The 12,974-nt window shown below is 47.4% G+C and overlaps 1 protein-coding gene across 1 annotated transcript in view; it reads left to right on the forward strand.

Moving 5' to 3' along the window:
* Window positions 1-12,974, forward strand: part of PREX1 (phosphatidylinositol-3,4,5-trisphosphate dependent Rac exchange factor 1) — a 245,342-nt gene that overhangs the window by 202,604 nt on the left and 29,764 nt on the right. Inside the window, exons 18-22 of the mRNA XM_081195969.1 lie at window positions 1,140-1,288; window positions 1,840-1,925; window positions 5,795-5,931; window positions 8,574-8,739; window positions 12,602-12,789. Of these exons, the coding sequence (XP_081052095.1) occupies window positions 1,140-1,288; window positions 1,840-1,925; window positions 5,795-5,931; window positions 8,574-8,739; window positions 12,602-12,789 (726 nt within the window). The remainder of the gene's footprint in view (window positions 1-1,139; window positions 1,289-1,839; window positions 1,926-5,794; window positions 5,932-8,573; window positions 8,740-12,601; window positions 12,790-12,974) is intronic.

Genomic DNA, 12,974 nt, shown 5'->3' on the forward strand with positions numbered 1-12,974 from the left:
CTTGCGGATCTCCTGGGCGGAGCGTTCAGCAGCTTCTGAGGCCACAGCCTCCTCAATGGCTTTCTGTAGCGTGAGGTCTGTCTTGGCTAGGAGACGCCGTTGCAGATGGATGTCCCGGACCCCGCAGACGATTCGATCCATCAGGGCATCGTCTAAGTCTCGGAACTCACAGTGCATTGCAGCCTGTCGCAGGGCGGTGGCGTAGTTGTTGATTGACTCCCCCTCTGCCTGGTTCCGGTGGTAGAACGCATGGCGGGCAGCAATCTTGGACGGCTTTGGTGCGTAGTGGTTGCGGAGCTTCTCTTGGATCGTGTCCCATGGTGTTGCCTGGACTGCTTCAGGCGCAACCAATGCTCGGGCCGTCTCAAACACCTCAGGCCCACAGAGGCTGAGGAATAGGCCCCGCTTCCGATCCAATGATACTGCTGTCAGCTCGTTGGCTTGGAGGTAGCAGTCGAACCGAGCGAGGTAGGAGTCCCATGACTCAGAGGCTGGCGCAAACGGCGGTAGAGGCACAAGTGAAGCCATGATTCCGATGCCGGCGTGAAGGGCGATGGATGGAACACAGTGCTCTAGCCAGAACAGTCAGCTCTGAATTGGTTCTGCCCAGTGATTTCGCTCAGTGATTTCGCTCTGTGATTCAGCTCAGTTCAGAGGCTGGCCGCATCTGGCTGTGCTCTGATGTCCATCCATCCCATCCTCGTCGCCAGTATTAAGTAGTGGGTTGACATAGCAGCCGGCACAGCGATTTCTTCAAGTAGCTCTTTATTAAGACAAGCTGGAATAGAACTGACTGCGAACAGCTCAGCCGGCCTGTATTTATAGGCAGCCGGCTGTCAACATTGTAACCACAACAGCTCAGAGTTCCCACCTAAACTAACTGCCGCGGACCTGAGTGAAAACTATCTACAGACCTGAGTGAAAACTATATACAGTATCCCCCTGTTGGCCCAGGGTGAAACTACACTACATAACATTCTCCTGTAGGAAAACTTGATAAGCTTCCAAGGAAATCCTGGGCTGCCCAGAATTCAGCTGTAAATCTATTATCTCACATACCGTCTGCCACATGCTACTCAAATGATAAAGCATAGAATGATAAGCGTGGAGTGGTTTATAACTTCTGTGTGTCATTTCAGATGGCTGGATTGCAGGTTGGGCGGAAGATTTATTCCATGAATGAGGATCTGGTGTTCCTGCGCCCATTTCAAGAGGTGGAGACCATCTTGAACCAGTCTTTCTGCTCTCGGAGACCTCTTCGGCTTCTTGTGGCAATCAAGGCAAAAGAGTAAGTCGCCAGAAAAATCCAGGTTGCTCTTGGAAGCTGATTCTGAGCAGTTAATATTATATATGTTAATGTCTATCATAATGAAGGCAACGTAAACATTTTACAATTCTACACTCTAGTGCAGTCTTGAGAGCAAACGTACACATTAAACCATGTATTATAAAATTATAACTCATACCTTTTTTATATAGTTAATGTTCATTGTATGCCTCATGCGTCAGAGCTAATAACTTTAGCATACAAATGATACTGAATTAAGGATAGCATGAATTTACTAGTCATGAAAAACTCCCCAGCGTGACATCCCTGCTTCTGGGTGAAAGAGCTTTTAGAGCTGCTGGATTCCATTTTATTCTCATGTGACCTTATGATCCCCCCCCCCCATCTGACTGCTGAGCTGTGTTTGTTTGCCTATAGTCACAGAATTCCCCTTAGAATCCAAGCCCAAGACATTACTTAATAAATGATGAAGAATAACCACATGTGCACAGAATACCAGTGATGTAACTAAGCAGGACTGTTGTCACCCACATCCCTTTTATTTTTGACAGGATTATCAAAATCCCAGATTGCAGTGAAAAGCTGTGCTTCCAGATTCGAGGAGCAGCACCACCGTATGTTCATGCTGTGGGGAGAGGTGAGAAAGGGGGATGTGAAATGAGCTTTGAACACAGAATAGGGGAGCTGTATACAGGTAGCTGAGCTGTATCTTGGAAAACAGGAGTAACCTATAGGATGACTCATGCCCTGCATAGGCGCCGACTCAATGGGGCTTGAGGGGGCCCGAGCCCCCTCAAAAATTCGTTTGGGGGGGCTCAGCCCCCCCAATAATCTCGGGCGTCGGTGGGCGCGTCCGCGGCTTTTATAGGGCGCCCGGCGAGCACCAGCTCGATAACGGGCACCGGCGCGGCGGGGGGCGCCGGGCCGGGGGAGGGGGGCGGCCGGCCTGTCTCCTTGGCAACCCCATTGAGCAGCGCCGGCTCCCCCGGGAGGGCCATCCCCCCGCGCCGCCGATCGCCAACACCGCCGACGCTGTGGCTGCCCGAGCCCGAGCCTGAGCCTGAGCCCGACCCGGAGCCCGAGCCCGAGCCTGAGCCTGAGCCCGACCCGGAGCCCGAGCCCGACCCGGAGCCTGAGCCCGAGCCCAAGCCCGTCAGTCAGGAAGGAAGGAAGGAAGGAAGGAAGGAAGGAGAAATGAGGAGGGAGACGAGGGAGGAAAATTGCGCGCAGGGTGAAGAAAGGAGAAGGGCGAACGAGACGAGCTTCCAACCCAAAAAAGGGCTGGAAGACTGGGAGGATGCAGGATCGGGAAAGAAAGCGACGCCTTCCCCGCCCGCGACGTCGCCCGCTTGTCATTGGCAGCGCAGCGGGCGCCCAGAGGGGCTGGGCACCGGCGCAGGGCCGCTCCGCAGCCGCGGAGGACAGCTGCGCGGCTAGCAAGGTGTGCCGCGTAGAGCGCGGCCCTTGTGTGGCCCGGTGGCCAGGCAAGCTCGGGCGGGGACCCCCATGCGAATCTAAGACGGGAGAAGAGGGCAGAGCAAAGGGGGTCCCTTCCCCAACCTCCGGCTCTGAGACTTCCCTGCGCCCCAGAAAAGCGAAAGGATTTTCTCTCTTTTTTTTATATATAAATATTTTATTAAGTTTTCAAATACAAAGTTAGAAACATACACTGAAGAAAAAAGTAAAAGAACAAGAAAAAGAAAAAAAGAAAAAGAAGAAAAGAAAACCAACCATTCAACACATTTTTTTATATAACTAACTGGACTTCCTCGCATCTCCCTTACCCTGCATTCTTTATAATAAAGATATCAGCAAATTATTACCTTGTTTCGTACCTTATTTTGTACTTTTCAAATACTATACCTCTAAATTTAACATACTTTTCATCAGTTACTTATATCTTAAATTAAACATAGTATACCTTAGATTTTGACCTTTTCTTACTTAAAATATAATTTCCTGTTTCCCAAATCTAATTGCTGAAGCTATAGTTTCCGAATCGTGTAAATTTTTAACATTCATACAACTTATATTGTTTTTGTAAATAGTCCTTAAATTTTTTCCAGTCCTCTTCCGTTGTTTCTTCTCCCAAATCTCGGATTCTGCCAGTCATTTCAGCCAGTTCCATGTAGTCCATCAATTGCGTCTGCCACTCTTCCAGTGTGGGCAAATCTTGTGTCTTCCAATATTTTGCGATAAGTATTCTTGCTGCTGTAGTTGCATACATAAAGAAAGTTCTATCCTTCTTTAACACTTTCTGGCCAACAATGCCCAAGAGGAAGGCCTCTGGTTTCTTGGGAAAGGTATACTTAAATACCTTTTTTAACTCATTATAGATCATTTCCCAGAAGGCCTTCACTTTTGGACAAGTCCACCAGAGGTGAAAGAATGTCCCTTCAGCCTCCTTACATTTCCAACATTTATTATCAGACAGGTGATATATTTTTGCAAGCTTGACTGGGGTCATGTACCACCTATAAATCATTTTCATAATATTTTCCTTCAAGGCATTACATGCCGTGAATTTCATTCCGGTGGTCCATAACCTTTCCCAGTCCTCAAACATGATGTTATACCCAATATCCTGAGCCCATTTTATCATGGCTGATTTGACTGTCTCATCCTGAGTGATTTTCTCTTCAACCTGCCCTCCATCCTCTTGCAGAAAACTCTTTGCCTGCCCTGCCCGTATCTCGTTTTTGCTTTTTAATTCCACACACGCACCCTTCGGATTTCGTGGCAATCGGGCGCGCGGGTGCGTTTCCTAAGAGAGTGAGGACCCCTGCCTCCTCCCCACCTGCTCCCTCGCCAGCCAGCCAGCCGCGCGCCCTAGCCGGAGAGCCCCGGCCGTCCCCGTCGCGCAATCGGCTGAATCTCCCTTCAGCAGGCCGTGCTCACAACTCGGCCCAGGGACCCCCAGCAGCGGATCTCCGGCTCAGCTGAAGAATCCGGCAACAAGCCCCCTCCTCCCCAATCGCTCTGCCAAAATACGCTCCAAAACCCCCCAGATAGGCCGCCGGCCGCCAAGTCTAGTGGCGCCCTGAGCGAGGGTCTCTCCCCAACACCGCCACCTCGAACTGCGTTCTCCCGGCTACCCAAGCGAACCAGCGGCAGGACCCCGGTATGGGCCCCCCCAATATTTTTTATAAGTCGGCGCCCCTGATGCCCTGTGTCTGAATTATAACACTAATTGCCTTTTAAAAATGTTAACAAGGTACATTAAAACAAGATGCTATGTAGTGGATTGTGCTAAATTCAACACTTCACATCAGAGGTGGGGAACTGGGCCTGATTGGTGGGCTGGATCTACATCTGGCTCACCCTCCGTGGGCCATGTGATGGGTGGGTGGGGCTGTCCACCTGTCAGTCACTTCAAAGGAAGAACTGGGAGTGAACTGTAGGTTTGCTTCCGATGCTTTTTTGCTTTATTTGTGGCCTTGGCTTTAGTTTAATCCAGAGTTGCAAAGAAAGAGTCAGCTGTGCAGCTGTGGCTTGAATTCAAGCTGCAAAGATTGTTGCCGAAAATTGGACCTTGCATTCAACACCAAATCCAGCACCAACTGCAAGTCACATTTTGGGCTGGGATCAGCTCTACTTGGGAGCTCCTGAGTGGAACAAAATCCTACCAGGGCTTGTATTGGCACCATATTTAAAAGGCACAGAATGCAAGCCCCATTTGCTGGGTAAGCTCATGGGTGGGTAGAGGGCCACTGATGTCAACCTGGCTGAGGGCTTCATCAGATCTGGAGCTGGCCTTGTCAGGCAGAGGCACCTAGAGGTCAATCCCTTCTATTCTGCAATCTCTGCAGCATCGATCCCTACTATTAGCAGGCAATATGCTGCCTCTTTATTAGTATGCCTGGAATAAATACTGGAAGCCTGCTCTGCTTTGTCTGCATAACAGAGCAGGGCCTTTTCGTTGCTCCACTTCAGGCTCCTTATTCCAGAAAAAGCCGCTGACATTGGAAGGTCTAGATTTGGTTCCAGCTTGCCGCTCCCACCAGTCTTATGATGTGTGAAGTACTATCAGTAGGAAAGGCAAGATATAAACTTATTGAATGTAGACAATCTAAAACGAAAAGTAGTTCAGTGTGCAATCCGATGATGCATGGTCACTCAGAATGAAGTCCCATTGAGTTTCAGATAAATGAGTATAGGATTAACCTTCTAAACAGATTGTAGGATCATTTGTAAACGAACTAACCTTTCTCCCTCCCTTTTGGGGGAAAGGTCTGTAGCTCAGGGGTAGAAAAAAGAGTCCCAGGTCCAATCCATGACATATTTTGTTAGGGGTGGAAATGCTCCTTGCCTGAAACTCTGGAGAGGTCTGACTCTGTATAATACAGCTTACACTAGAAGAACCTAAGAAGAGCCAATGGCCCATCTAGGGTTGCTTCAGAAAATCTGTCATATCCGCCACTCACTTGACCAGAAATAGCTTGTTTATTTATTGCTTACTCTGTAGCCGTGCTTTCTAAACCCCCTCTCCTGTCCACCTCTCTTAAGGATCAGAAGCTAGCGCTGTGGGCCTTCACCCAGGGCAGTGTGTCTTGAAAGTGAGCGGGAATAACGTGATGAATGAAAATTGCACTGAGGTTCTGGAGCACTTTGCGGCATACAGGAACAGGCAGCAGGAATATCTGGTGAGTGCATGGGCGTGAGAAACTGGTTAGGGAGGCAGTTGTTTTCTTATAATACTTCTAGAAGGTAAGAAAACACTGTATCGTGCTGTTGTGCAACTGTTCTGCTGAGTAAGTGTGCTTTGAACTTACATCCCCTCATCAATGAGGGAGGGTGCTTAGAATTCACATGAAAGCAGAACTTTGCATATTTATCTTAGCCTCAAATATTCCTGGCAAAAAGCTGCTTCTGTCTAGTTAGCAGGGACAACCCCAAGTACTAAATTAGATTTGGTTCTGAGACCTGAACATTCCACCTTATAAAATCTCTTGACTTTTGTTGTATCCTAGTTTTAAAAGCAGAGCTCTCTCCTCTAGATGCTAACATTCTTCTCACGAAATTCAGTGCACTTTATATTTCTTAGTAATTGACTCCACTCCCATCCCACTTAAACCAAAAACTGTGCTGTGGCTCTAACTGATTAGACTAAATTTATCCAATAGGCCAGTGTTTCCCTTGGGGAATCCCAACAAAAAATGTCATTTTGGGGCTTTTCTGCACAATCCTCTCAAGCCTATCTCTATTCACTGAGGACCAAAATAGATATCTGAAATACTTTATGCATTTAATGCCGCTGACTTTTGTTATTTGAAGAGAAGCTACAGGGGGAAATGTTCAAGACTGGGGACTGTGGCATGGGGTGGGGCATTTGTCTTGTGTGTGGTGGGGGTTTAACCCCTATTTTTCCATGCTACAGTCAAAATGAAATACATCCCCCCCCCAACTGCTATTGCCCATATCAAACAGCAAACAGCAGCATTGGAGGGAGGCAGTTTTCATCAAGACCACAGGATGAAGAAAAAGCAGTCCGCGGACAGAAGACTGGAACTGATGAGTAGAGGGAAAATTCTTTGGAGTGATGGGGGATAATGCAATGCCTCTTTACTTGTCGCACTCTGGTGGACTCTGATATGGAAGACAGGTCCCGATCCCTACTCGGGCACAGCTTTGCAGGACCACTCTAGTTCTCTGCTTCAGTTCCTCATCTGTAAAGTCATAGTCCCACAGAATTACTGTAAAGATGACCAGGTTAAAACACTATACAGTAGTACCTCAGGTTACATATGCTTCAGGTTACAGATGCTTCAGGTTACAGACTCCGCTAACCCAGAAATAGTACCTCGGGTTAAGAACTTTGCTTCAGGATGGGAACAGAAATCGCATGACGGTGGCATGGCGGCAGCAGGAGGCCCTATTAGCTAAAGTGGTGCTTCAGGTTAAGAACAGTTTCAGGTTAAGAACAGACCTCCAGAACGAATTAAGTACTTAACCCGAGGTACCACTGTATTAGAAAGAAATAAAATAAATGTATCCCAGCCTTCAGTAGTACCTTCTCAATGCTGCTGCTGCTTTAAACAAAATCATTGTGCAGTGTCATGCTGGAAGCAGCTACACACATCTGTTCCACCTTGCGTCCACAATGAAATGAAATGGACATGTGCAGCTGTTTTAAATATAACGTAGTACATGCTTAATCTGTTACATCTGAAGCACGACGGTGAGTATTGCATGTTGTGATTGCACAATGCAAGAAGTGGCTGGAAGAAGGACTGAAGAACAGAGAGATAATTTTCAGGTTGCCAAAATGTATTTTAAGAACCACTCCCCCCCCCACGCCAAATATGTTTACATTATAAATAGAGTGGGAGCTTTTACTTTATAACAGTAAAAGGAAGAGGGAGGAGTCAGCAAAACATCTATTCTCCTCCATCACAAGGGTCTCTCTCCATCCACTGTATTAAAAAGGGATATCATGGCACTGTCAGGGTCAAACCAGACAATGCATTAAGCACCTCTATGCACTTAATGAGCCAGACTTGTTATTTGAATAGCAGCCATGGGTGGAAGGAGGGGCATTTACATAGTTGCAGAGGGAAGGTGAGGTGGATCTGGACTGTGGAATGTTGGGAGTGGGGATTTAACCCTTTCCAGGCCTCCTTTTTTTGCTGCAAACTGTTGGCGCTAATAAACTGTGACTACTGCCTCTCCCTTAACAGGGAGCTAACAGAGAGGTCATGTTAGAATCTCTACACAGTTTTGGCCCAGAGTATCTTAAGGGCTTCCTTTTCCCATATGAATCTGCTCAGTTATTAAGATCATCATCTGAGGCTTTGCTTCACATCCTGCTTCAGTATGAGGCATGGTTGGTAGTCATGTGAGACCAGGCCTTATCAGCAGTACCACCCAGCTTGTGGAACTCCCTCCCCGTGGAGGTTCATGTGGTCCCCATATTGTAAGCCTTTCACAGAGCTGTGAAGACTGTTCCTTTTCCACCGGATGTTTGATCTTGAGTAATTCTGGCTCTATGTTGGTGGGGTTGTGGTTGCTCTGTTCAGATGTTCTCTCTAACTATATGGATTTCAGATATTTTAAACGAGATTTTCTCACATTTCCTGGTCCTGTTTATCATTCTTCTCCTTTGCCTGATGTTCATCATCACCCCCATTGGCCATCCATCATTGGCCATACTCATCTCATTATTGGCCATGCTCGTCCAGAACATCTGGAACAGACCAGGTTGCTGATACCTGTAAATCCATCCAAAAGCCAATGTGCAGTGAAACTTGGGAGAATGTCTCTCTGACATCCTTGCTTTCTTTGGAAGGGTTTTTATCAATGGGTGTACCGAACGCATGAAGATGCCGAAGAGGACAGAGCTCGGCAGTCAGCTTCCAACTCATACCTGAACGGAAGTCATTCTGAATCTTGTAAAGGAGATCTCTTTACAGTCGAGGAAAATAATCCCCTTAATGACAGCCAGCAAGACGAAGGTAAGATATTCCCTGCCAATGAGGGAAATGATCTAGTAAGTGATCCGTGGCTGTCCTCTGATAGCGTTGGGGTGGGGAGGGATAGCTTGGTGATGCAAAAGTCCTCCTGGCCCCCCTTCTTAGAAATGATCTCAAATAGTAGGTCTATAAAAGACTTTCCTGAGACCTTGAAAAGCCACTGCCATCTGAAGTACTGGGCTAGATAGACTAATGACCTGGTTCGTTATAATGCAGTTTTATATTTCAGTAGAATGGGAGCTAGATGTGCCTTTCTTCTAGGCAAGGTGACAGAGACAATAATTTATACCTGAATGTATACTGTGTATACATTCCTGAATGTATACCTGAATGTATACTGTGGATGTTTAATTTGGAACAGGGGTTCTTTTCTTGTCTTCAGCAGACAGTCTTCAAGGGTTGCCATTCAACCCTTGCCTATTACAGGGACTGGAGACTGGGCATTTCCCCGGACCATGCCAGTTTCCTGCTATGTGCTATACAAGTGTGAGTCAGTGGGTGAGGAATCTGGTAGATCACTCAGGATGCCACAAGGAGAAGCCTATGTGCAGAACTTCATTCCTGCATCTCCTCCTTTGTGGTCTCTCACACTGGTTTCGTATATACAAACTTTGTCTCCAAAACAGTACATCTGTTTTTATTGACCTCTTTAGCTGTGCACTAGAGAAAATCACTGAGCCCCTGGATGCAGTGTTATAGGGAAATTGACTTGGCAGCTGCAATGTCAAGCCACAAACCCAACATAATTGCACAGTGCCTTTGCTTGTGGTTGACATATATCACACTGGGCAATGTTTTTATTTTATATTTTACTGAATTACTTGCATCCCTTGTGCCACGTAGGATGCCAGCTCAGTCTTTCTCTCAACTTGTTACCCCAAATTGGATGTGACTGACTTCTAGCTAAACTGTGGGATTCTTAATGAGAATGTTATTGAGAAAAGGGGATTGTGGGATTCTATTTACTGACAGTGCTATATTTGGCTGAAGCTATAACACAGGGACTGACCAAGATGGCAAGAGATGAGAGTATTAAGACATCTGAGTCCCATTTGATATTTTGCCTATGTAGCTTCTCTTTGAAAGGAAGTACAGTGGTGCCTCGCAAGACGAAAAGAATCCGTTCTGTGATTCTCTTCGTCTAGCGGTTTTTTCGTCTTGCGAAGCAAGCCCATTGATGGATTAGCGGATTAGTGCTATTAGCGGCTTTTAGCGGCTTATCGGATCAGCTGATAAGCGGCTTAGCGGCTTAGAAAAAGGGGGGGAAAGGAAAAAAACCCCGCAGAAACTCGCAAGACATTTTCGTCTTGCGAAGCAAGCCCATAGGAGATTCGTTTTGCGAAGCACCTCCAAAACGGAAAACTCTTTCGTCTAGCAAGTTTTCCGTCTTGTGAGGCATTCGTCTTGCGGGGCACCACTGTATGCTTTACTTAGCTGAACTTTCCCCACTGGGTTATTGTGAAGATAAAACTGGGTATAGCGTTGAGACCTTGAGTTTCTTCAAGCAAGAGTGGGATGCAAATATAAATAATACCTTAATAGGATGTTGCATAGCTCCATATTTCAGCAAAACAATGAATGAAATTAAAACGTGCTTTAAAATTGAGACTGAGTGTTTGCTCAATAGGATCCTAAGAGGTCTGAGAACCAGCCCCACCAGTTGTGCCTAGTACTACCTGTCAGTGTCACCCCCTCTCCCAAGACATCACAAGACTTTTAAAATTGCTTTTGATGGCTTATAATTGGCAGAAGCATCACTGCCAGAATTCCAAGTAGTTTTGTTGACTGAGCAGAAGCGAGGAGGGCTTTTAAAGTTCATCAGTGATAATCACGTTTTTAAAAGCTTTTGAATATTCATATTTGCATTGTGTGCTCTTGGCTGACTCGCAGTGTGATGGCATGTGCTTTGGCTGAATGATTGACAGTGTAATCCTAATCGTGCCTGTTCAGAAATGGAGTTCAGTGGTACTCGCTCTCAAATAAGTGTTCATATAACAGGGATAGCATTGTAGTCCCTGCCAAATGTTTTAAACATCCACCTCCCATACATCCCAGGTTTCATGAGGCCAGAGATTATGGGAGTTGTACTTCATATACATACACACGCCTTTACAGTGGCCTTTGACACCTGAGATGTGTAGTTTCATGACCCACCCTCTTCCTGTGACTCTAATTTGTTGTAGAGTTGGAAGGGTCAAGTCCTCCTTTGTGCTAAGTGGACACACCCATGAGATGGAGTGGTTTTTGTTTTTATTTTTAATGAACTCAGTAAGATCGCAGTGTTCATAAATGCCAAGAGGGCCTTTTAATTATGGCATGTTCTCACTCCTCCTGTGCATAATGGCTTTTTGTGCTGCTTCAGGGATCCTGATAATTTTTTTGATATGTGTTATGCATTATGCATAACAATTATGCCCACAATACAAGCCCTTGTTAAAGATGGCTGCCTGCGCTTCGCTGTAAAAGGCTAGATATAGCGCTGGTTGCTAATCCTACTGCTTCCACTGCCCTTAACAAAAAGGAGCGCCCGGGCTTCAACACGTGACCGCCCAGCTGGTTCCTGCTCAAACAGACCACAGAGAATTACACAGCAATCCTTCACAGTAAGCTCATGGCTTCGAGGAAATCACGGGTAAGGCAGATCGCAGCCCCCCTCTAGACAAACATCTAGGAATATCTACGCAACTTCTCCCGATCCCTGCATATGTTACCGGCTCCGGGCCAGGTCCTGGAGGGCGAGGCTTGCAATTTGCGAGGCTCGGCGCTGCAGCTGCGCCAAATAGCCTTACTTTCAGGATCCTTACTCTTCCCGACGCTCAGACGGCGATAAAACAAAATAAATTCTTCGTGTACTGGGGTGGCGCTTTCCGGATCTCCTTTCGCCCGGATGGTTGAACAAGCAACCCAGCAAAATTCCCTCTATGCTGTGGCTAAAACCCTCCAAACGCTCAACCGAGCACCTCCGCCAGCCAACTGCTGCCGACCAAATTGAGCACAAAGGTGCCAGTGATTTCAGCTCTCTCCCCAGTGATTTCAGCTCTGTAGGCAGTCGGCAGCAAGTGCAAGTCAGGAGGCACGGTTGTAGAAAAAGGCCAAACAAACGAAAAGGTCCCGGTCCGAAACGAAAAAGTCCCCGTCTGAAAACCGGGCAGCTGGAACGAAGCAAAGAGGGCGGTCCCCGGGCGCCCTAGCCTTAAATAGGCTAGGCCCCGCCTCCCCGATTGGCGGGCCGGGTCGTAGTCACGCCTGGGGATTCCCTCTTTCTCGCGGGGGCTAAGGGCCAGCCCCCGCGTGTGTGGGGAGGGGGTGGGCCCGCAACCCCACCTCCTCTCCAGTTCGGAATTGGCCTTATGCCTACCGTCATGGTTGCTCGAGAGCGAACAGGCAAGATTCCCACTGGTCTTTTCAAAGGCTTTATTATTGCAGAACGTCTCAATTCCATGTCTTGCTCAGTCACTAGCAGAATCTGAGAGTGGGCGGTCCTTGAACTTTCCCCAGCAGAGTAGTCTCTTGACCCCCATCCGACGCCTCCCCTCTCTGCGCGTAAACCTACTGCGCAGGGAGGATGTGGGTAAAGGGGGAACCTGCCCCCCGCTTTGCTCATGCACAGTGTCTTGGCTCTTTCTTGCATCCTCCGAGCCCTGCATCTCTTCCCCACTAGAGGCGGGGCTTCCCTCCTCCGCTGAGGAAGTGGTGCTTCCCACGATCTTTGGAGGCTCCCTGTAATCCAGCTGCCTTTCCACCTCTCGCCTCTGAGCTGATGGCAGCTCCCTGACAATATGCTACAGCTTGTGCTCTTGTCTCCATCTCTGTGCTCTTCTAATGACTGAACTTTGGTTTGCAGAATTGGCCCTTCAGACTTTTGACTCCCCGTTAATCATCAGAGAAGACACTCCTCTTATTAGCCTAACGGTGGACAATGTTCACCTGGAACATGGCGTCGTGTATGAATACGTCAGCACTGCTGGGATCAGGAGCTTTGTCCTGGAGAAGATCATTGAGCCTAAGGGGTCCTTCAGCCTCACAGCAAAGGTTTATACCATTCGGTGTTATTCTTTAATGCATCAACCAGGCATCCACCTTTCCCTGTCCCTGAAGCTCAGTAGAGTTACAAATGTATATAGAAATGTGTTAAAATATATTGAAGTCTGTTAAAATCCAGTTGCAATGAAAAAGGACCCTCTTATGACGGGAGACAACCTAATGGGAGATGGTGT

The sequence above is a fragment of the Podarcis bocagei genome (genome assembly GCF_964188305.1).
Source record: "Podarcis bocagei genome assembly, chromosome: 5".
NCBI lineage: Eukaryota > Metazoa > Chordata > Lepidosauria > Squamata > Lacertidae > Podarcis > Podarcis bocagei.